Source organism: Myxocyprinus asiaticus, chromosome 14 (assembly GCF_019703515.2).
Source record: "Myxocyprinus asiaticus isolate MX2 ecotype Aquarium Trade chromosome 14, UBuf_Myxa_2, whole genome shotgun sequence".
NCBI lineage: Eukaryota > Metazoa > Chordata > Actinopteri > Cypriniformes > Catostomidae > Myxocyprinus > Myxocyprinus asiaticus.
The window spans coordinates 251,081-278,311 of NC_059357.1; the positions used below are offsets into that span (position 1 = coordinate 251,081).

At 35.3% G+C, this 27,231-nt stretch overlaps 1 protein-coding gene across 1 annotated transcript in view; it reads right to left on the reverse strand.

The window, feature by feature from the left end:
- LOC127451204 (glutamate receptor ionotropic, NMDA 2B-like) overlaps positions 1 to 27,231 on the reverse strand; it is a 116,023-nt gene that overhangs the window by 10,908 nt on the left and 77,884 nt on the right. Inside the window, 10 exon segments of the mRNA XM_051715704.1 lie at positions 2,193 to 2,353; positions 2,463 to 2,692; positions 5,102 to 5,227; positions 5,331 to 5,484; positions 12,569 to 12,740; positions 14,102 to 14,310; positions 14,623 to 14,737; positions 15,244 to 15,436; positions 17,383 to 17,653; positions 24,219 to 24,362. Of these exon segments, the coding sequence (XP_051571664.1) occupies positions 2,193 to 2,353; positions 2,463 to 2,692; positions 5,102 to 5,227; positions 5,331 to 5,484; positions 12,569 to 12,740; positions 14,102 to 14,310; positions 14,623 to 14,737; positions 15,244 to 15,436; positions 17,383 to 17,653; positions 24,219 to 24,362 (1,775 nt within the window).

Sequence of the window (27,231 nt, forward strand, 5' to 3'; positions counted from 1 at the left end):
TTATTTATGTGCAGTGCAAGTCATAGTGTAAAATTAGTAAACTAAGTAAGTGTTAAGGGTCAGTGTTTAAACAAAGATTTTGTATGAACTGTAAAATTAATGACCACAGCAATCCATTTTCCAATTTAAATTGTCAATCTGTCCAAGATAGATTTATTATAAGAGCTTTTCTAAGGACATGTCTATGTACATTTGTCATACGAATGATCTGGAGCGCTCACTTTGGTTGCGTCACATCATAAACAGCATTTTTAGTATGCTGTGTCAAGTTAAACATAGTTTAATTTGTAAATAAAACTGCTGTGTGCATTTTCCATTTCCCTTTTTGATTTGTAACTAGTAGCACCTAATAAACAAGCCAAAAAAATAAATACAAATTCTAGAGCTGATAGTTTTCACATATGTGGACAGCGGGACTACGTTGTGAAATTTTAAATAATACCAAGCTATAAAAATTCAGATTTTTTTTATCAAATTGTTTATTATGTGTCCAGGAGTGTTGATTATTCATGTTTTTGAGACGTTACAGACATTACATCAGACATTATCATAATTAATTCTGATTCAAAGTAATGTCCAGCATCATCCAATCACTGTCAACCATGTTAAAATAAAATGATACATTATAAATTCTGAATCTATGTACTGATTATCATTGTCACATGTCTGTCAAACATGTTGAGTGATCCAAACATCATCTGCAGCCTGAAACTGAACTTTTGATCAGATTTTAGGAGTGAATGCACTTAACTGCATAGAGAGCTATAGGATGCTCCCTTGCTCCCTATTTAGTGAATGACTTAACCTCCAGTGTGCTGTCTGTCTGCACTGGTCTCAGAACAGTTTGAAATGCAGCTTATTTTCATCCTAACTCCATATAAAGCCTCTGAAAGACACATTTTACAGCTTTTGGATGAGCTCATTTATTCTCAATGTGATAATGTACAGTAAATATAGGATTTCTAAGGACAAAATGTACTAAAGTGCACATTAGTGTACATTGTGTTCATCAGCGTGGCGTTTAGCAATAAATCGCTTAAATAAAAATAAAAGGCATATCGGATGAAACTAGAGACTCTAATGTTACGACTCAAACATGTTTTAATGTAAACACTTAATGAGGTTTCTTATCAGATGTAGTTTTGTTAGCGTTTCTCCCAAACACTAACTCCTCTGTGATCGGCACCATGTTGTTTTGTTACATGGCAAAAACCTTTACTGACAACACAGAGTCTTCTGAACTGAGATCAGTCGGTTTAAATTAAATGAAATTATGTGTTGTGTATAGCAAAGCTAAAATACAACGGAAATGCATGTGTACGCGGGATCACACAAGGTTAAATGCAAGAACGCGTCCTCATCTTGTGTTGTGTGTACAGATGAACAGCAGAGATGCGCTTACTGCCCACTGCTGACTCGTAAAAACATGAAGGTTGTTCTTCAAGCTTGAATTCCTCAGATGGAGGAAATATTCCTTATTACAGTCTGGGGGAAAACGATTAATTGTGTACATTTTTTTTTTTACGTGTTATTTTTTATATTATTAATCGCAATGAATTAATATGTTAAATCAACAGCCCTAATTTAAATATTTCAAAACTATTTAAATATTACATTATTTAATTAATTCACATTATATTTAAATAGATTTAAGTATGACAAATAGCTTGCTCTATTCCTCATATTGACTAAATGTCATTATTTTCTGTAAATGGTTCTTTACTGATTACAGCTTTTAATGGCTAACATTTCCTGTAACCAATAACACATTTCTCACAAAATCAAAACTTTGAGGTTTGTATAATTGAGTTTTAAGATAAAATCAAACACACTATTCAAAACTAGATTATCTTTGCCTTTAAATACACACAGATACATTGAACACTAATGCGATTTATTAAAAGCAATACGAACATGGCCTCTTTATACTACTTTTTCTCTCCACTAATGTGAAAAACTAAGAGCAACATTATTAAGTAAAAAATCTGAGGTTCACCCAGAAAATCTCTCTTACATCACAGGTCATGTATTGTTGCTTTGGCCATTTAATGAAGCGTTACACTTCAGAGTAATTCATCTTTTATGCTTTAAAATGTTTGATTGCTAGAAAAACTGTTAACAGAATCTTTCTTGGCATAGAGACATTATTCTGATGGTCTGATCACACAATACCATGTTTTCCTGTATCTTACCCTGTTTTCAGACTGTACAGAGCTTCATCAACATTACGCTGGTGGAATTTCACCATGTATGAGTGCATCTCTCTGTAGTTATTGCGAATGTTTCTCTCAGTGCTGCCGTTTGGCACTGTTCCAAAACGAAACGGCGGCGAGAAGTCGTTCGGTCTCTGAAACTAAAGATGACACAAAGAGCGAATGAAAAACTGATGACTCCACAAGAACTGCATTTAATATTCTCTGAACCTTACTAAGGCTCCAGGGTTTCATTTTCTATTAAAGTACCTTTTTATCGCTGAGTCCCGACACCTGGTCCACGTACTCTTCCTGAATCATAAATGCGGCCAGGTTAGCTGTGTAACTCGCCAGGAAGATCACAGCAAAGAAGGCCCATACGGACACCATGATCTTGCTGGTGGTTCCTCTGGGGTTCTGCACGGGCACAGAGTTGTTGAAGACCAAACCCCACAGCAGCCAGATGGCCTTCCCGATAGTGAACGATGGACCTCCAGCCTCTGAGAAACAACGAGTATCAAACCATAAACACATCTTTTCACAACCCTTCACATCTTTTTCAGCAAACGTTTATGTGTCCTCAAAGTGCTGACTCTAGTTAAATTCACATTCTCAAATTCATGTTAATTTTTCAATTCAACTTTCCACACAAACTGTTATGCACATAATTAGGACTGTCAATCAATTAAAACATTTTATCAAATTCATCACAAATTATCGCATATATTTCAATAATTACTGAGAAAGGCCCCCAAATAAAGATGATATAGTAAAAAAAAATATATATATATATATATATATTATATTATATTATATATTATTATTATTATTATTATTATATTATTATATATATACACACACACACACACACATACACAGACAGACACACACACACACACACACACACACACACAGACACACACACACACACACACACAGACACACACACACAAACACACACACACACAGAGACACACACACACACTCACACAACACACACAACATAACACACACACACACAAACACACTCAGAAATAAATGTGTGCAGACTGTCTCTCAAGAGACATTAAAACCAGCATGGTGTGCAAAAATCCATCTTCAAGGTACAGGTACATGCCATCATAACTACACACTGCCAAGGATGCATGAAAGCATAAAGACATTGCATCATTCTTTACTGTTCTTACTGTTTTTATTATTGTTTACTGTTTGTTCTTTTTATGCATGTATTGTTGTTCATTATTGATGCTCACCTCACTAACTTGAAAATGTCTGCACAATAAATCTTTACTATAGAAAGTTTGAAATTGCAAAATGTTTACTCTGATTCTTCTGTTTTATACTCTTATTAAATTTCCTAATTTTTCAGTTCATTTCTGTTTCTTGATGTTCATTTTCTTGACATTATTATGCATTTAATAATTACATTTTTATGTTTGAAATGAATTATTGGAATAAAAATGCTTATTCTGTGTCTTCTCTTTGTAACACCATGGTCAGGTTTGATTGCAAGCATGATGACATAAACTTCAAATCAATTTAAAATGCTAAACTTTGACAAATAATAGTTTGATAATGTCTCAATATATCCAAATGCATATCTTGTGATAAAATATAAAATTGGTTACAACAAGTCTTCAGACTACACAGTATGTGTCTACAGCTTCTACTGGCTGTTAATGGCATGACATGATTTTTAAGTCATTTTATTTATATTTTGTTCACCAGATGCAGAAATCTGCCTCCAATTTATGTCACATTCTCATATTTTCTTCATGTTTCAACTTATAGAAGTGTAGGTTTTTACTGTACTAAAGTTTAATAAATTTGCTTATATGCATATGTAAATTAATGGTAAAATGTACATGTAAATAAGATCAAAATAGCACAAAGTCCCAAAAGAAGTGCATAATTTTATTGTTATTACTTCAGGGAAGAATAAATGGTATCATTATCATCATCATAATCATCATCAAAAAAAGACCTGATGCTAATAACAGCTTGGATGGTCCTTTTCCTCTTTGGCCTTGAGAACATGACACATGATTTGAAATGTGGACTCATCAGACCAAAACACACAGTTCCACTGTTCTACTTTCCATCTAAGATGAGACTGAGCCCAAAGAAGTCAGCAGCGCTTCTGGACAGTGTTGATGTATGGCTTCTCCTTTACATAGTAAAGTCTTAACTTGCATCTGTGGATGCAGCGGTGAGTGGTGTTGACTAACAAAGGTTTACTAAAGTAATCCCAAGCCCATGTTCATGATATCCATTACAGATGAATGATGTTTTTTAAGACAGTGACGTCTGAGGGATCAAAGATCACACGCATTCAGAAATGGTTTTTGTCTTGCCCTTTACGCACCGAGATTTGACCAGATTCACTGAATCTTTTAACTATATTGTGCACTGTAGAGGGTGAAATGCCCCAAATCCTTCCCATTTGTCTTTGGGGAACATTGTTCTCAAAGTGCTGGATTATTTGCTGAAGCATCTGTTGGTAAATTGACAAGTCTCGAATGATTCTTGCTCTTGAAGGACTAGGCTGTTTTTGGAGGCTCCTTATATACTATAACATGATTGCCTCACCTGTTTAACATCTCCTGTTTCACATCACCTTGTTATTTAAACTCGTCAAATTCTTATTAGTCTTAAATTGCCCTGTCTCAAATTTTTTTTTGCATGTTGCAATCATCTGATTTGAAATTACTGTACATTTAAAAAAACATTGAAAATCACAAGGTAAAACATCATATAATGTGTAGTTGTAGTGCTTTCAATATAGCAAAGGGTGAATATAATTTACAAATCACTCTTTTGTTTTTATTCAAATTTTTCATACTGTCCCAATTTTTTGGAATTGGGGTTGTACAACTGTTTGTCTGTTAATCACTCATTAATCCAGTCACCTCTGCCGTCGGCGAGACAGCGGTTGTAGCCCACAGGACTGAAGTATTCAAAGAAAAACACAGCGAAGGCAGAAACCAGCAGCAGCATTACAAACATCATCACCCAAACATCTGCGCTGAACGGCTCTACAGAGAGACAGAGGTCACACACAAGTGAGGATACTGCAGAGAATGTGTGTGTGTGTGTGTTTGTTAATATTACTTTGAACATCAAATGAGAGTCTCTCACCGAGGAATGCAGAAGGTGACACAGTGCCGTTGCTACGGGAGACCATGACACTGATGCCTGTCTCTATGAAGGGCACAGAAAAGTCAATGACCTCTGACCTCTCCTCATTAATGGTCAGTGACCCCACTGCCATATGAGCGTTCTTCAAAACCACCTACAGACACAGAGAGAGAGAGACAGCTAATGACATCAGAAAAGAACTCCTTCTGAAAAAGTGCACTTTTTTATCCATTACATACTTAAAAAGCATATTTTCAGGTAATATAATTGACATGAATTTAAGGATACTTTAGTGTCCTGTAAGGGATCACAGTTGAATATGAATATTTTAATTTGTGTCTTTAAAAAGGTACTCTTATTTTTCATGTCAATTTAAGAATGTTATTTTTACAATAAATTTTAAATCAGTACCATATCAGTAATGCTTTTATGTACTTTAAAGAAGTATGAAACATGAATTGACTGTCTAACATACTAAAGCACACATAGCAGAAACAAAGCTGATTGTCACGTCAACTTTAGTATGCTGCTAAAATGACATTTAAAGTCAATAAATGGTCTTCAGTATGCTTTCAAGAAAAAGCTTCCAGGACACTAATCATAACATAGTTCAGAATACTTAAAGAAGTGTACTTGATTGTCATGTCAGTGTTAGTGTCTCAGATGAGTTGTGATGAAAGACATGTCCTCATACAATCCTTTCAGCAGTGACACCAGATTAATCTAAATCACTGAAAGCAGTTTAATGAAGTTTTCAGTACTGAGCTCTCTATAAAGAAACCACTGAGATTGGTTGTGTTGATTAGTGAATTCATTTGAATAAATCATTCAATGCATTTAGTGGACATTAAAAGCTTTTGACATAATTCATTTGTGTATGCTGGCAGTGAATGCAACCTCATCAAGCAATCGGACTGCACTCATATAATTCAGACTTGGGTAACTACCATACATATTACAAAATCTTGTTTCTTTGTATATGTAAGGGATAATCTACAGTGAGACAGTCATTATCGCAAAATTACCCTCGATGTGGAGCAGAGGATAATGAACGGCTGACTATAGTCCTATAGTAATCTATAGGTTATCCAGCTTATTACACAGCCACTTACATAATAAATGGACATAAAATTTAAGTTGAAATGACTCTTTATCTTACTTATAGAGATCATAGAAAGATACGAGAAGTAGGACAGAATACCCACAATACCTGGAGGACCGGTCAAATAGCAATTGGTGCCTGGATGTAAGGTCGTTATTCAAAAAACTTTCATTGCTGGATGGTGTAACTGACCAATCAGTAATGAGTATTCCAGAGAGCTATGTAATAAATGACTATATATATCTGTCTGTATGGATGACAGCTTATGTATATATGACTGTATTTAACTGTACAGATGACTATAAATATGACTGTATATGTAATGTGTAAATGACTGAATATAACTGTTTTGTGTAACTCTATATATGTGTGTTTATAATGGTACAGATGACTATAAATATGACTAAATATAACTGTATATATGACTGTAAATAACTGTATAGATATAGACTATATATGTGACATTATATGTAACTATATATAACTGTAAACTGTACAGTATAAGATGACTGTATGACTCTATATATGACTATACATAATTGTTTATGTAACTGTATATATTTGTTTATATGACTGTATGACCATATATAATTGTATAGATGACTGTATATATGACTGTATATGTAACTGTATATATGAATATTTATAACTCTATAGATGACTAAATATATATCACTATATAACTGTATACGTAGATGACTGTATGTATGACTATATATACAGTATATACTGTATGACTGTATATGTAACTGTATATATGAATATTTATAACTCTATAGATGACTAAATATATATCACTGCATATAACTGCATATATGACTGTATAGATTACTAAATGTATATCACTGTATATAATTGCATAGATGACTGTATAGATTAGTAAATATATATCACTGTATATAACTGTATAGATGACTGTATATATGACTATATATACAGTATTTACTGTATGATTGTATATAACTGTATAGATGACTGTATATGTAACTGTACACATGACTAAATATATATCAATGTATATAACTGCATAGATGACTGTATAGATTACTAAATATATATCACTTTATATAACTGTATAGATGACTGTATAGATTAATACATATATATCACTGTATATAAATGTAGAGATGACTGTATATATGACCAAATACACAGTATATACTGTATGACTGTATATAACTGTATAGATGACTGTATATGTAACTGTACACATGACTAAATATATATCACTGTATATAACTGCACAGATGACTGTATAGATTACTAAATATATATATATCACTGTATATAACTGCATAGATGACTGTATAGATTAATAAATATATATCACTGTATATAACTGTATAGATGACTGTATATATGACTATATATACAGTATATACTGAATGACTGTATATAACTGTGTAGATGACTGTATATGTAACTGTACACATGACTAAATATATATCACTGTTTATAGCTGTATAGATGACTGTATATATGACTATATATACAGTATATACTGTATGACTGTATATAACTGCATAGATGACTGTATAGATTCCTAAATATATACCATTGTATATAACTGTAGAGATGACTGTATAGATTACTAAATATATATATATCACTGTATATAACTGCATAGCTGACTGTATAGATTAGTAAATATATATCACTGTATATAACTGTATAGATGACTGTATATATGACTATATATACAGTATTTACTGTATGATTGTATATAACTGTATATGTAACTGTACACATGACTAAATATATATCAATGTATATAACTGGATAGATGACTGTATGTATGACTATATATACAGTATATACTGTATGACTGTATATAACTGCATAGATGACTGTATAGATTACTAAATATATATCACTGTATATAACTGCATAGCTGACTGTATAGATTACTAAATATATATCACTTTATATAACTGTACAGATGACTGTATAGATTAATAAACATATATATAACTGTATATAACTGTATAGATGACTGTATATATGACTATATATACAGTATATAATGTATGACTGTATATAACTGCATAGATGACTGTATAGATCAATAAATATATATCATTGTGTATAACTGTATAGATGACTGTATAGATTAATAAATATATATAACTGTATATAACTGCATAGATGACTGTATATATGACTATATATACAGTATATACTGTATGACTGTATATAACTGTATAGATGACTGTATATGTAACTGTACACATGACTAAATATATATCACTGTATATAACTGTATGGATGACTGTATGTATGACTATATATACAGTATATACTGTATATAACTGCATAGATGACTGTATAGATTACTAAATATATATCACTGTATATAACTGCACAGATGACTGTATAGATTACTAAATATATATCACTGTATATAACTGCATAGATGACTGTATAGATTAATAAATATATATCACTGTATATAACTGTATAGATGACTGTATATATGACTATATATACAGTATATACTGTATGACTGTATATAACTGTATAGATGACTTTATATGTAACTGTACACATGACTAAATATATATCACTGTATATAACTGCATAGATGACTGTATAGATTAGTAAATATATATCACTGTATATAACTGTATAGATGACTGTATATATGACTATATATACAGTATTTACTGTATGATTGTATATAACTGTATAGATGACTGTATATGTAACTGTACACATGACTAAAAATATATAAATGAATATAACTGTATAGATGACTGTATGTATGACTATATACACAGTATATACTGTATGACTGTATATAACTGCATAGCTGACTGTAGAGATTACTAAATATATATCACTGTATATAACTGTACAGATGACTGTATAGATTAATAAATATATATATAACTGTATATAACTGTATAGATGACTGTATATATGACTATATATACAGTATATAATGTATGACTGTATATAACTGCATAGATGACTGTATAGATCAATAAATATATATTATTGTGTATAACTGTATAGATGACTGTATAGATTAATAAATATATATAACTGTATATAACTGTATAGATGACTGTATATATGACTATATATACAGTATATACTGAATGACTGTATATAACTGTATAGATGACTTTATATGTAACTGTACACATGACTAAATATATATCACTGTATATAACTGTATAGATGACTGTATGTATGACTATATATACAGTATATACTGTATGACTGTATATAACTGCATAGATGACTGTATAGATTAATAAATATATATCATTGTATATAACTGTATAGATGACTGTATATGTAACTGTACACATGACTAAATATAACTGTGTAGATGACTAAATATATATCACTGTATATAACTATATATAATATGACTATATATAACTGTATAGATGACTGTACATATGAGTATTTATAACTGTATATATGACTAAATATATATTACTGTATATAACTTCATACATGACTAAATATGTTACACTGTATATAACTGTATAGATGACTGTATATATGACTGTATATGTAACTGTATTGAAAATTGTATATACTGCTGTATATTTAATGCTCCTGTTGTGTTCGTGTCATTTTTGACCTGGTAGAGGTAAATCATAATTTTTAAATACCACATAGTTTTTTGTACGGGAACCAAACTTTGTGACTTTGTCAAGATTACCAAAATGAACATAAAAGTAGTTTTTTTCTTCAGATTTTTAGAAGAAATTATAGAGATATAACCATTTTTATAAAATTGCTACATCTTTTGCATTCCCGGGTCAATTTTGACCCGGGCATCAATTGTGGCTTTACACATGATATTATGCAGATATTTTTGCTCATTTCTGAATTTGATTTTTCTTAAAATACTTCACTTACATTTAGCCTCTTTACCATACTCTCACACACACTTTTCTTGTCTCAAAATGGGACTGTTTCTTGTTAACAAACATGAACACACACACGCACACATACAGTCACACCCGCACACACAAACACACACACACACACACACACACACACACACACACACACACACACACACACACACACACACACACACACACACACACACACACACACACACACACACACAGAACTGACAAAACAGATGTAACAAACATAACAAATAAACTATATCAAAGTAAAAACTGACTAAAGGAACAAAACATAGCATACATTGTCTGAATAAGAGTTGAAGAAAGGAAACTCCACATTTACTCTCGACAGACTAATCTGATAATGAACCAACTTGCACCATAATCACACATTAACATTCAGCAGTTCGTGCAATAAACAGAATATATTTAGTTTAAAAACATTGTAAACAAGTACAGATGTTGTGTAGTTGTGTTGTGTAGTTGTTTAGATGTTGTTTGGTTGGGAAAAAATGTATTTGTTTGTGTAGATTTTGACTACTGAGTTGTTTTTCAGCAGTAATATGTAGGAGAATTACTAGAAATTCTCATTTTAAATATTTATATAAATTTAATTCAATGTTATATTCAAATGAAATTTCATATAAACCTTGATAAAAATATATCTTCACATGTATCACACTGGTTTAGCTGTAGTTAATGTATATTTTGAAATGTTAAAGAATTTCTACATTTTTTAATAATAATAATAAAAAAACTGACATCATACATAATAACATTTCTATTTTTCAGCTTACATTTTTTGATGAAAACAATTGGATTATGTATGTTTTATAAGCTTAAAACTCCACCGGGTCAAAACTGACCAGCAAATGCAAAAGGTGAATGCAATTTTTGAACACAATAGGAGGGTTAACTGTATATATGACTTTATATACCTGTATAGGTGACTGTAAATGTGACTGCATATAATTGTATAGATGACTGTATATATGAGTATTTATAACTGAAAAGATAAATATATATCAATGTATATAACTGTTTAGATGACTGTATATATTACTGTATATAACTGCATTGATGATATGACAGTATATCACTTTATAGATGACTGTAGATATGACTGTATTTGTAACTGTAAATATGACAATATATAATTGTATAGATGACTATACAGTATATATGCAGTGTTGGGTGTAATGCATTACTAAGTAATTAATTATTGTAATTAAATTACTTTTTAATTGAAAAAAGTAAAGTAAGGGATTACTCTTAATTTTTATGTAATTACAGTAACGTATGATGTAATTGTGTAAAATACTTTATAAACTATAGAACAATTCTATATAAAACAATAGTGAATTTCAAATCAAAATCGAACGTCTAATGTTAAAATGTATGTTTTCTAATTTAACGCTGCCCCTTTAAATTCTTTGGCCAGTTCATGAATATTTAATTTGATTTTATATAATTTATTTGAAAGAATTAAAAGAACAGTTTCATGTCTATCCTTGTATTTTTCATCTGGTCGAGGTTGATAAGGGTTTTAAAAAGTAATTAGTAATAAGTAATGCAATTACTTTTCAGACAGAGTAATTAGTACAGTAATCTAATTACACTGTAGAAGATGTAATTAGTAGTTAGTAATTAATTACTTTTTTAGAGTAACTTACCCAACACTGTATATATGACTGTTTAGAACTTTATAGATTACTATATAAATGACTGTTTATGTAACTATATATATGTCTGTAAATATAACTGAATAGATGATGGTATATGTGAATGCATATAACTGTACAGATGAATATATATATGACTGTACAGAAATGTATAGATTAATATATATATGATTGTATATCTAACTGTATATATAACTATAGATGGCTGTATTGATAACTATACAGTATATGACTACATAAAACTGTATATATAAGTATATAAAACTATAGATGACTGTATACATGATTATATATAACTGTATAGATGTCTGTATATATGACTGTATAATCACAATCCAGGTATTGGCTTGGTAAAATTACTCACAAGAAATTGAACTTGTCAGTCGCTTTAATGGGAAAGACATAAAAAAATACTCAAGGGCCACGATCCGAGATATAAAGACAAACTTTCTCACTCTCTCTCTCTGTGTCTTTCTCCAACTGTCTGTCTCTCTGCTGGTAAGTTTAGCTCTAAATACCTGAGCTTCACTTCACATGACTAAACTGGGGCACAACAGTATGTATGTGTGTCAGTACCTCTCCCACCATCCCGTTCCAGGTGCCGTTGATTTTCTTGCCGTGTTTGCCATTTGTCACCAGGTAAAGGTCGTAGGTGAACTTCACTGACTTGGCAATCTTTTTCAGAATATCAATACAGAATCCTTTACAACAGCGCTTGATATACACTGCAGAGTCACCTGTGTGATTACTGACAGACAGAGAAAGACAGACAGGTGATGGATGTTAGAAAAACAAGTTTTCTTTCTCATCCACTTCAACATCTTGTTGAGTTTTTCCTTTGTGTTGCTCGCTGTGGGCTTTTATTGGATTGTTTCTCTGTAAAGTTGCTTTGAAACTATATGTATTGTGCTAAACAAATAATTGAAATAGAATTTTTAAACAGATTTTTGTTCATTTTAAATTCTTAATTTATATAGTTATGTCTTATTTAGACATTCATGTGTGTGTGTGTGTGTGTGTGTGTGTGTGTGTGTGTGTGTATGTATGGGCAGGTTTAAGTGGTTTATGAGGACATTTTTTAGGTAATTACAAGGGTATTATGCTATAAATGTGGTTTATGAGGACATTTCTAGTGTCCCCATAATTTAAATCACTTATAAAACATACTAAACGATGTTTTATTGAAAATGTAAAAATGCAGAAAGTTTTTTGTGAGGGTTAGGTTTAGGGTTAGGGTTAGGTTTAGGGGATAGAATCTATAGTTCATACAGTATAAAAATCATTATGTCTATGGAGAGTCCTCATAATGATAGCTGCACCAACATGTGTGTGTGTGAGTGTGTGTGTGTGTGTGTGTGTGTGTGTGTGTGTGTGTGTGAGTGTGTTTAGGGGTAGGGTTAGGGATAGGGGATAGAATCTATAGTTTGTACAGTATAAAAATCATTATGTCTATGGAGAGTCCTCATAATGATAGCTGCACCAACATGTGTGTGTGTGTGTGTGTGTGTGTGAGTGTGTGTGTGTGTGTGTGTGTGTGTGTGTGTATGTAAGTGTTTATGTGTGTGTGTGAGTGTGTGTGTGGGCAGGTTTAAGTGGTTTACGAGGACCTTTTTTAGGTTATAAACTGGTAATTACAAGGGTATTATGCTATAAATGTGGATTATGAGGACATTTCTAGTGTCCCCGTAATTTAAATCACTTAAAAAACATATTAAATGATGTTTTATTGAAAATGTAAAAATGCAGAAAGTTTTTTGTGAGGGTTAGGTTTAGGGGTAGGGTTAGGGTTAGGGGATAGAATCTATAGTTCATACAGTATAAAAATCATTATGTCTATGGAGAGTCCTCATAATGATAGCTGCACCAACATGTGTGTGTGTGTGTGTGTGTGTGAGTGTGTGTGTGTGTGTGTGTGTGTGTGTGTGTTTAGGGGTAGGGTTAGGGTTAGGGGATAGAATCTATAGTTTGTACAGTATAAAAATCATTATGTCTATGGAGAGTCCTCATAATGATAGCTGCACCAACATGCGTGTGTGTGTCTATGTGTGTGTGTGTATGTGTGTGTGTGTGTGTGTGTGTGTGTGTGTGTGTGTGTGTGTGTGTATTTACACTGATTTGAGTTGTTTTCTGCAGGGTACAGTATTTCTCATGCAGGTTCCACTGAGGGGATCGACATCCTCTACGATGACGAATGGCGCTTCCTCTAACGTCACGATGGACAAATGGTCATCTTCACGATTCTCAGTTCCAGAGTAAAGCTCGAACCTTGGCCATACGTGATACTTCATCGACAGAGAGCCGTTTTCCCATTTACCCACCTGAACACACACAAAGCTTTATGATGATTGCATGTAATTTTTATTATTTTGAGGGAGAGACAGTGAAACCACAACAGCTTAAACCCACAAACATAAAAATGTAACTATATATAGATGACTATTTATATCATTGACTATTTACATATTAATTTAGCAGGCACTCATCCAAAGTGACTTACACATGAGAATAATACTAACAGAAATAATAGATCCAACACAACACAAGCATTGTGATTTCACTTTATAGAACTGTTCTGTTTGAGTTCTTGACCGGTCCTTGTGTCCTATCACATTCACTCATGTATGTCTTACTCTGTCCCACTGTCTGTCTTTGTCCAGCAGGATGATCACTAGCTTCGGGTGCATCTGATATCCATCCTCACTGAAGGAGAGATTGCGTCCTTCAAACGTCACATTCATTAGGTACCTGTGAAACACATGAACGTCATCTACAGTAGAAACATCACACTTTCATCATGTGATCAATTACAAAATCTATCCATCTATCTATCTGAATGTTATCTGTCTCTCTGCATCTGTCTGTCCATCTATCCCTGTATGTGTTTATCGATGTTAATATGAACTCATTGTTGATGGTATTTGTGGCATATGTCTCATGTTGTTATGGCAGCCACAACCACTGTGGCTTCCAAACTCATCCACTGTGTTGCCATGGAAACCATCATCATGCGAGACAGAGACAGAAAGAGAGCGAGTGACCTCTGCGTAAAACAAGCTGTCCCATTTTCCGTCTTTATCTCTCTCTCTCTTTCTGATGTAAAGATGTGAGAAACAAGAGTCACTGACAAACACACAGTTGCATTCAGTGTAAATTAGCCAGTAAATGAATATGTTATGAATTAATTATTTTCAAATGAAATATGATGAACATTCCACACACAAAAACTGCAATGTACTGAGTGTGTGTGTCACCTGAGTACTTCATTGGGATTGCCTGTAATGGGGCTCTTCTTGTCGGGGGCCCCGTGACACTCAGATTTGAGCAGCGTGTGTGGGCCCCTGTCCATCATCATGGTGGATGTTGCTGAAGCGATTACAGCCACACCATCTCGAACCCGTGCCTCCAAACCATAATCCCACTCATCATATGACACTGAGATCATCCCTGAATCAGAGAGAAACCTTTAGAGTTCAACACTAGATAATCCACATCAAACCAGTCCTGATTCACTGAAAGAAATATGATGAATCTGATTGGATGCTATCAGGATGGAGAGGAATCTGTTTGGATGTGGCCAGGATAGAGGAATCTGATTTGATGCAGTTGTAACAGCGATGAATCTGATTTGATGTGGTTAGGATAAAGGACTCTGATTGGATGCTGTCGGAACAGAGGAATCGGATTGGCTGCGGTCAGGATAGAGAGGAATCTGATTGGGTGCAGTCGAAATAGAAGAATCTGATTGGGTGCAGTTGGGATAAAGGAATTTGATTGGATTTGGTTGGGATAGAGAGGTATGTGATTGGATGCAGTTGGAACAGCGATAAATCTGATTGAACGCAGTCAGGATGGAGAGGAATCTTATTGGATGTGGTCAGGATATAGGAATCTGATTTGATGCAGTCAGGATAGAGAGGAATCTGATGTAATATGGTCAGAATAGAGGACACTGCTTGGATGCGGTCAGGATAGAGAGGAATCTGACTGGATGTGGTTGGGATAGAGAGGAATCTGATTGGATGCAGTTGTAACAGTGATGAATCTGATTGGATGCTGTTGGGATAAATTCTGATTAAATGCAGTCGGGACAGAGGAATCTGATTGAATGTGGTCAGGATGGAGAGGAATATGATTGGATGCAGTTTAAATAGAGGAATCTGATTGGGTGCAGTCGGGATAAAGGAATTTGATTGGAATTGGTTGGGATAGAGAGGTATTTGATTGGATGCGGTTGTAACAGCGATAAATCTGATTGGATGCAGTCAGGATGGAGAGGAATCTGATTGGATGTGGCCAGGATATAGGAATCTGATTTGATGCAGTCGGGATAGAGAGGAATCTTTGGAATGTGGTCAGAATAGAGGACTCTGCTTGGATGCGGTTAGGATAAAGAGGAATCTAACTGGATGCAGTTGTAACAATGATGAATCTGATTGGATGCAGTTAAGATAAAGTAATCTGATAAGATGTGGTCGGGACAGAGGAATCTGGTTGGATGCGGTCAGGATAGAGAGGAATATGATTGGATGAGGTCGGGATAGAGAGGAATCTGATTGGGTGCAGTCGGGTTAGAGGAATCTGATTGGATGTCGTTGTGATAGAGAGGAATTTGATTGGATGCAGTTGTAACAGTGATGAATCTGATTGGATGCTGTCAGGATAGAGAGGAACATGACTGGATGCAGTCAGGATAGAAAGGAATCTGATTGGATGCGGTAGGGAGAGAGGAATCTGATTGGATGTGGTTGTGATAGAGAGGAATCTAATTGGATGCAGTAGGGATAGAGGAATCTGATTGGATGTGGTTGGGATAGAGAGGAATCTGATTGGATGCAGTTGTAACAGTGATAAATCTGATTGGATGCAGTCAGGATGGGCTAAGATAGAAAGGAATCTAATTGGATGCAGTAGGGATAGAGGAATCTGATTGGGTGCGGTTGTTACAGCGATGAATCTGATTGGAATGCGGTTGGGATAAAATAATCTAATTAGATGTGGTCAGGATAGAGAGAAACATGATTGGATGCAGTAGCAACAGCAATAAATCTGATTGAGGTAACACTTTATTTTAATGTGTCCTTATTACACATATTACATGTATTTACTATAGTAATAACAGTCAATTATGCGTAATTACAAGCAACTAATCCTAAACCAAACCCTAACCCTAAACCTGTAGTAAGTACATGCTGTTAACTAGTAATAATCAGTAATTACTTGTGTAAATACACTGTAACAAGGACACATTAAAATAAAGTGTAACCAGGAGCGCTTGTTACAGCAATTAATTTTATTTGATACATTTGAGAGGAATCTGAGTTACAATGATCTGAGAATGAATATATTTCTGATATGAGAAACACAAAGATCATGTCTCTGACAGATGTTACCTGTGGGAAACTCAGGTGGGATGTGATCAGCGTCTCCAGCCACTAGAGATGGTACAATCCATGTGAATCCATAACCTGTGAGGCCGACAGAATGAGCCACCTCAAAGATGATGTTGGCCTCTTCTTTGGTGGAGTAGAGAAGGATCACAGGACTCTGAAGCTTCTTCAGCTGGTTCTGAATCTTGGCATCTCCATCATCTACAGACATGTCCAAGAGCAGCACCTCTTCCAGCTCCCAGCCCACAAAACTGTTCTCAATGGTGCTGCGGATCTGCAGTTCACAGGATAAACATGACCTGAAGATCATGAGCTACAAACACACAAACACTCCAGCAGCACATGGACGCTTCTATTAAACCACTGTTGATTCAAATGGGACCATCCTTTCATGAAATATTGGAATATAATAAATGTTAATCTGTGAAGAGTAATTTCTTAAATCTTTAAATATTACTGAAGCTCAAATTAAAAGATCCCACTAACCATCTCACACTTGCCCGAAGATCAGAACATGTGATTATCACTGTCTGTACTTGAAAAAATTAATTTTTCCCCATTTGACTTTCTGTAGTCCAATGCATATTGTACACAGAACACAGTTTTATGTCAATGTTTGTTTAGGAGTTAGCAGGGTGTTAGAATGAGTGCTTCTGAGAAAAAAATAGTTGTTTGATTTGCCATAGTTTGTGAGGTTCATGCTTGTTCTGTCTTAATAAAAGAGTTTTGCAAGAACTATCAATGGCGGAGCTTGTATCTTCCAGTGTACCAAAAAACTCCTCAAGCACAACTGTATATACCACTTTGTTTGTCTAAAATATAAACTTTTTATTATTTCTGGATGAAAGGACACTCCGATGAAAATCAACACAGTTTCTGTCAGGGTTGGATTGGCCATCGGGAGAGGTGGGACTTTTCTCGGTGGGCCAGTGGTCTGGTGGGCTGACAGCAGGCCAATCCACAATATAAGTACAAAATAAATACATTTTCTTTTAGAAAATGTTCAATTAAACAATTAAATCCCATTTAATATGACATTATTATTTTAATTATTTTTAACTTTAACATAAAAAATGGCCCCACAGTGCTTCATTCCTGAATGTTTCACATATCCAGCTTTGCCATCCCTTAAAGACGTTGGACTGAAGAGAGAGAAAGGGGTCGTTCACACTAGAAACATCCTTGCACTATAAAAAAAGCAAGATGCAATGCTACGAATAGAGAAAAACACAGGTGTCTTGTTTTTAACAGTTGAAGTTCTTTTTAATTTGAAACTGTGTCTAAAGAAAATAGCGATCAAAGACTTCGGTCTAGTGCATGTTTATATAGAAAAACAATTAAAAAATAATTGTGGACAGATAAAAAACGTCACATCAAAGGAATAAAAAGTGGCAAAATGTACAATGTCATTGGGCTTGCCTACAAAGTTGTTAACTCTGCCAGTTACCCAAGTGGCATGTGAAAGGAGTTTTTGCACTATGAAGTTCTTTTGTTATAACAGTCTTTATTGATTCCATACATAAATCATACAAACCTAATATAAAATACGGAATCAATTATATACATTAAACCCCTTCCCCCGAACATTCCCCCACATCCCCACCTGACACAAACACACACTACAGTGGTCACCAACAATTAGAACATAAAATAAGAAATAAAATAATTTTTTTTTTTTTTTTTTTAAACATAAAAAAATATTTACTTTCAAACAATATCAAGAATACACATACCCAACTAAACTACAAATCCCTCTCCACTGCCCCTCCCTGAGAACCCTCCAAAAAGCCAAATATCCACCCCACTTCCTGACAAACAAATCCCATTTTCCCAGCTGTCTAAAAATCACCTCCTCGTACGCCACCACCCCGCCCATCTCCCCGCACCACTCCCCAAACAAGGGTGCCCCAGCCGACTTCCATCCCCTGAGGATAATTTGTCTGCCAATCATGACTCCAGCAAGGACCCAACTTTTTAAATATCCATCCCCAATGTTTATTACTGACCCATCGCCCAGGATACAGAGTCTGGGGCAAAATACCTCACACATAAAGCTCTGAAACCTCAACCAAAATTCTTGGGTCTTAACACATCCCCAAAAAACATGTGTTGTGTCCCCGTCTTCTGATTGGCACCGCCAGCAGGTGGGTGCGTCTTTAAGACCAAGCCTTTACAATCTAGAGGGGGTCCAATAGATTCGATGCAAAATCTTAAATTTCATCAGACAGACCCTTGCATCTCTAGATGTAAACGATGTTTTTTAGAATCTTAGCCCACACTCCCTCCTCCAATACCAAGTGTAAATCTTTCTCCCATAATCTCTTGAGAGAAGTTGAAGCTCCTTTCCCCAGACTCTGAATTAGCAGGGAGTAATACATTGATGCCTCATGACCTTTTCCAAAAGCAGTAATCACCACTCCCTGAGTATCTACTGCTTTAGGGGGTGTATGCTACTCCCAAAAAAATACAGAGCAGGTGGCGCAGCTGTAAATACCTGAAGAACTGAGATCTAGGAATCTTAAAATGTTGAACCAAATTTCAAAACATCCACTCTCATATATGTCACCGAGTGCAGTAACCCTCCTCACAATCCACTCTGACCAGCAGAAAGGGCACTTATTAATACATAATTTAGGGTTCAGCCATATGCTCGAGGCAACATTTAAATAAATGTCTGAATTAAACACTCTGGACACTTTTGTCCATACCGCGTGCAAATGCGAGATAACGGGGTGTGACTTAACTTCTCCGGTTAGTTAACAGAAAGGCTTTGTAATGGTGAAATAGGGGCAATAACTTCCTGTTCAATATAAAACCAGGGAGGGGCTCTCTCAGGTGGAAGCGACCAATGAGCCAAATGTCTGAGACCGAATGCATAATAATAAAACAAAATCTTGGGTAGGCCTAGCCCACCTTTGTCAATCGGCCTATGTAACATATTGAAATGTAATCTGGAACATTTACCATTTCAAATGAAGGACTTTGCTATGCTATCAAATTGCTTGAAATAAGAGAGGGGGACATCTACAGGGAGAGATTGTAACAGGTAGTTACATTTTGGAATACAATTAATTTGAATAACATTAACCTTCCCAATCATAAATAAATGTAATGAAGCCCACCTAAATACATTGCTCAAAAATCTTTTTATTAAAGGGTCAAAATTAACTCTAACTAAATCCCACAAATTTTCTGGGAATAAAATACCCAAATACTTAGTGCCCTGTTAAGGCCACTGGAAGGCACCTGGTTGAAAAGCTGTTACTGGGCAGTACGCTGTCAAAGATAAAGCTTTGGATTTAGACCAATTGACTCTGTATCCTGAGAACTTAGAGAAGGAATTAATAATTCTGTGGAGGCAAGGCATAGATCTAGTGGGGTCGGAGATGAATAATAAAATATCATCTGCGTAAAGCAAAAGCTTATGCGCCACACCTCCCGCCACCACCCCTGGAAAACCATCCTCCTTTCTTATTGCAGCTGCTAATGGTTCCAGGGCAAGACAGAACAATATTGGGGAAAGAGGGCAGCCCTGCCGGGTGCCCCTATCCAGAGTATAATAATCTGAAATTAATCCATTCATTTATACAGCCGCTACTGCGTGTCTATAGAAGTAACTTAATCCATCCAATAAAAGTATTCCCGAACCCGTACATTTCCAAAATCTTAAAAAGATAATCACATTCTACCATATCAAATGCCTTTTCGGCGTCAAGTGACATGATATTAATGAAACGCCTGTTATCAGAAGAGCTGCAGCCCCGAATAAACCCCACCTGATCTATATGTATAAGAGATGTCATAACTTTACTTAATCGGTTAACCAAAATTTTTGACAACATTTTTACATCTAGCTGGATCAGGGAAAGTGGACGATAACTCTTACATTCACTTGGATCTTTGTCCTTTTTAAGAATCAGACTGATCCGTGCTTGTGTCATGGTTGGCAGAAGCTTTCCATTCTTTAATGATTCTGTGTAAACTTCTAACAAAAGTGGAGACAGTTCTGTAGCATAAGATCTAAAAAATTCAGGCCTTGATTACCTCGCCAAGCTCCTCCAAGGTTATCTCAGAATCAAGAGAATTGTTTTGCTCAGTCATCAGTTTAGGGAGATAGTGCGTAAATATTAGCCAAAATCAACTTTTGCCCCTGAATTTCTGCTAAAACAATAATGACTCTTCCTAATTTATCTTTAATCTGTTTGAGACATTTGAATTGTAGATGTTTATTAATCAATATAATGACTCCCTTACTCTTACTTGAGCCAGCACTAAAGAAAATATGTCCACCCCATATCTTCCCAAAATTTTCAGCTTCCTGCAGGGAAAAATACATTTCTTGAAGAAACACTATGTCATATTTCTTACGTTTAAGAAAAGAAATAACCTTCCTTCTTTTATGGGGTGCCCCAACCCATTCACATTCCATGTGGAGAGAGACAATCCAGTCATATTAACATTTGACATATTAGAAAAAATAGATTGTGTGTCAAAAACAAGATTATAAAGACCACATTCCAACATCAGTGCAACAATCAAACCCGAACCAAACAAACAGAAAAAAGAAAAACGTGTGCATTAACCCTGCGCATGACAGCGCCAACCGGCGTCCACCCCTCTAAACTCAAACAGTTCATGCACACATGAGAGTCCCCGCGACAACTTTGCCATCGAATTCTCTACAGATTTTGTGAGACAGAATTACATAATAGAAGAAAATCTATAAAACAAACTCCAGCCAATAGGCGGAATAAACACAAAGAACGTGTAGATTCATCCACATACTGTCCCGAAGGTGTGTTCCTACCCAAAACAAGCTCCAGCCTCTAGCAGAACCATTGCACACAAAAAATGTAAATAAATAAATTAATAAATATATAAAAACAAAAAAACCATTCAGTTTCCTCGGGCAGTCAAATGACTGTTCAGTGAGCCATCTGTTTCATAATTGCAGCAGATGACCTAATCCTTCCAATGTCCTGCAAAAACATATTCCACAAAACAAACTCCATCCAGTAGGAGGCATAAGCACAAAGAACGAGCAGATTAATCCACAACTGTCCTGAAGGAGTGTTATTCCACAAAACAAACTACAGCTGCTAGGCGGAAATACTTTGCGGCCATCCTTAGCATCTATTCTCAGTCTGGCCGGAAACTTCAGTGTAAAAGCGACCCTCCGTCGATGCAAAAGTTTCTTGAAGGAGTGTTATTCCACAAAACAAACTCCAGCCGCTAGGCGGAACAATCACAAAAACAAAACCCAAAAAAACAAACCCTCGGACAGTCAAATGAATGTTCAGTGAGTAAAGATCATTTGGGAGCAACGTGAGAATCACAAAATAGCTTACTCAGTCATTGACTTTATGTAGGACAATGCTTGCTGTGGGCATGTAAATGTTTTACGGCCATCCTTAGCATCTATTCTCAGTTTGGCCGGGAATATCAGTGCAAAAGCGACCTTCCGTTGATGTAAGAGTCTCTTGCATTCCTTGAATCGATCATGTTTCTCTCTCATCTAATTCGCAAAGTCTGGGAAGAAAAAAATGTTGTGGTTTTTCCAAGAAAGCTTTCCTTTGCTCCTCGTCTCACGTAACACAAAATCTTTATCGGATAATCTTAGAAATTTGGCCAGAATTGATCGGGGCTTGCCTCCCTCTGCGGATCTCCAAGCCGGAATTCTCTGTGAGCTCGCTCGATTTCCAGCTTATGGCCTGTTATGTTGAGCAGACTCGGGAAGAGCTCGTCTAGGAATTTCACCATATCTCGGCCTTCTTCATTCTCGGGAATTCCAACAATTCGGATGTTGTTTCGCCGATTAAGATTCTCAATGTCTTCCAACTTTTCCCAGATGCACTGCAAATCTGCCTTGGTCGCTAGCAGGTTAGCAGGTAATTCCCTCTCCGACGACTCCAGATTATCTATCCGTTTCTCGACATCCCCGATTCTTGCATCCAACTCAGAGAATTTCGCCTCCATGGAAGTGATCGATCGATGTATTACAGCAAGATCCTCCAAGTCCGCTACAACCTTTGTCAGCATCACCGCCATGCTGGAGAGCTGACGCTGAATTTCTCCCGCCGCACCGTCCAAATTGAGTCCCTGGTCTGCGGCCCTGTCAGGGGTATCAGCTTGAGCACGTAAGTGTCTTTTAATATCTCCAGAGCCCGGGGATTTTGAATTCTTTGCCATGTTGACTTCAAAGAACAGTTATGAGACAGAGTGTATTGAATCTCACCGGTTTATGACACAAAAAGGATTAAAACCTAGTAAAGTGTGCGGAGCTCGCTGTTCACAATTCCAAACCTCGCATGGCACCACACAGACTTTTCAGGTCTTTACTAAAATTAATGAAGTTGATCTTGTCCATAAAAATATGTAAAAATTTGCCAATCAATTATTTTGTTTAATAAATTATAAAATATAGATTATAATTCTATGATGCGATCTCCATCTGATATCACTTAATCCCCGGATGTGTGGTTCTTACTTAGAAATATCAAACCGCTAGATGGCACCATTGACCAATCAGAATCGAGTACTTCAGAGACCCGTGTAATAAAATACAATATTCACACTAAGTCAAAAGTATTAGTGACACAAATGAACTGGCATGAATACTGAGACAGATGATGATGATCAGCAGCTTGAGCTCCACCATACATGATCAAATCCACACACATGTCATATACATCATGCATACAGGTCATACAGAGGTCAAAAGTTTGCACAACTCACACACACATGAAGACAGTGAGGTCAACAGGTCTGATGGTGAACTACACTTCAGAAACACTAACATACAAACTCACATCAGTGTCTGTCTAATGTGTGTGTGTTACCTTGGTAACAAAGTCCTGGTAACCAGGGTAGTAAGTGGTAACTATGGAGAAGATGTACCAATCATATTCCTCCATGATGTTGAGCATGACAGATGCCTGCTGCTCAATGGATGGACCGAACTGAAAGAACATAGAGTTATCATCCTACAGAGAGAGAGAGAGAGAGAGAGAGAGAGACATACAGAACACATGAAGAGAGAGAGCATTATTAACATTACATATACACAGAGAGGACACACACATTTACACTAGGGCTGGGTATCAATACAGATTTCCTGATTTGATTATAATTCATTTTTGGTATAAATTAGTTATAATGTCCATTTTGCATATGAAAGCAATTTGATGATTCTCCATATAACAATTTCAAGACCACAACAAAATACTAATTAATTTGTGTAAACATTGTTTCAAGTTCTCAAGTAATTATTTAAGACAAGTAAACAGTCAGTAATAAAGAACAAATTATAAGCAATAGAAAAAATAAAAACAATACAACAAATATACAGTGTGTTTAGTTTTTAACAGAAGTGTCAAGTATTCAAGTAAACATTAATGCTCTTCACTGTACGATTCAAATAAATGAATACTACTGAAGTTATCCAGCCAAGAGTGTTTTCTTATTAATGTTGTCTGATTAATATTAAAGACATACCAGACAGTCCTGATCACAAGGAATTGAATGACTCCGGTTCCTTGACGGTTTCATTAATGATTAAGTACTTTTGAGGAACAAATATTAGGAAATAAGAAATGCAATTCTTTTGGGATTTACTGCTCTCCGTAGCCTGTTACCAAATGATGAGATGATTTCAGATTCTTGCAAAAGGTGTGTTTACACAGACTTTTAAATTAAGATAATGTATTCATTCATTTGAATAAAATAGCACTAGTTACATCAAAACATATGTGTATCTTTAACAACACACTGTCAGATCGACAATCATCCAATAAATACTCTGATTTAAGTCTCATGAGTCTTAAGAACGCAGTAAAAGTTCTTGGATCATTTGGAGTCGGACACGATGAAAGGAATGACTTGTCATTCAGTATGTTTTATTTTTTTAGAATAAAATAATAATAAAAGTGGAAATAAATGAGGGTATTATGGACAGGTTGAAGACATTTTTAATGTTATCATGAACAGACTGTGATTTTACAGCTCATATGAAGCTCAAGAACTTTCACGTAAATGAAAACAAACAAAAATCTTTTCAAACCAACAAACTGTCGCTTTCTCTCGACATTCAGCTTTATTGACACTGTCTCTGTCTCTTGTGTTCTTCACATACTCTAATTAAACACATGCACATGTAATTAGTCCATATAGTTTCATTAGAGCTGACCTCATTCTAACTCTCATTTTTAATTCAAATATTTGGCTAATTATAACGAGATCATTAGAGACAGATGCTATTAGCAACTTTAAGAAAACCACATCACTTATATAACGATTATTCCATTTATATTTTAACAGGTTCATGAATATGAAGAAACTATTTTGATAAATAATGCGTTTCAAAAAATATTTAGAAAAAATAACTATTACAAAAAAATTATATAATGCTACACAATATTACATTATTAGAAAATAGAACAGATATGTATAATTACACAGATCTGAGAGTGTAACGGCACACACACACACACACACACACAAGCGGCTCTTCCGCTGTCACACTGCAACTACAGACTGGTTTGTCAGCTGTGGCTCTCTGACTATCCTGAGATAACACACGCACATACACACACACACACACATACACACACACATAGACACACACACACACACACACACACACACACACACTCACACACACACACTCACACACACACACAAACACACTGTGCATTAATTGGTCACATTTTAAAAAGCTCCTGAATTATATGATGCTCAAATTGATTTTAAAAATTCATTACATTTATTCAGAATATTGTATCATAAATATTATAATAAACAACATATGGACAGAATCAACACAAATGTGCTACATTACCAACATTTCACAGTCAAGACACAGTCAGTGTGTTATTTCTCCACTAGGTGACGCACTGAACATATGATACATGCATAAATTATTTAACAAAAAGTAAAATATTATAATTGATAAAGATAACAACAGTTTTATGGATTTTGGCTCAACTGTGCATCAGTTACTGTAAATACGTTATTCTCCATGTGTAGAATTGGGCCCAATATGGCAGATGTAGAAAAGTCCCACATTACATGTAAAAGAGCCAATCACCTTTTAGACCCCATTACAGGTGATCAGATCACATGTGGTCAGCCCTAAATACAGGTCTAAATGGTTCTTAAACGTTTTGTGATTGGATCACTGAAACCACATACAGAGGTGGTAAAAAACGCATGTGACCAGATCGAATTAGAGGTGTAAAGCTAATCCGTCCTGTATGTGTCCCCGCAGCAGTGAATCACCGCCCCTCACCTGTCAATCAACCGCTGCACTAAAACAAGAGTTTAAACTTTGCCTTTCACGAGCGGCTTTAAAAGGAAATAACCGTCCGATCGGAAAATTAAAAAGAGCAGATACATACACAATCACAAGAGCTTCACAGATCTTCTTCAGTGTGTCTGATATCAACATGCAGACACAGATGAGAAGGACCTTTTTGCTGTTTATTATCATGCAGCTACACACTGACATAGTGACTGATGTATGTTGTCATGAAACAGAGACCCTCCCCTCCAAATCCAAACACAAGTCCCTTACAAAAAATCTAAACTTGCAGCACATTTGCCACTCATTATTTTCACATGCAAATGAGCTTTTGATTCATTGCAAATGTTTGTCAGATTTGCAGCTCTTCGCCGGTAGAGGTGAACCTCCGGCAAACCACATAGGACAATTTGCCACAAAGCTCATTTGCATGTGAAAATTATCAGTGGCGAATTTGCGGCAAGTTTGCCATGAACTCTGGATTTTCGTAAGGTAGGTCACAGGAGACGCATTTAACGACCAGGTGTAAACAGCGATGTGTCTCTCCTGACCAC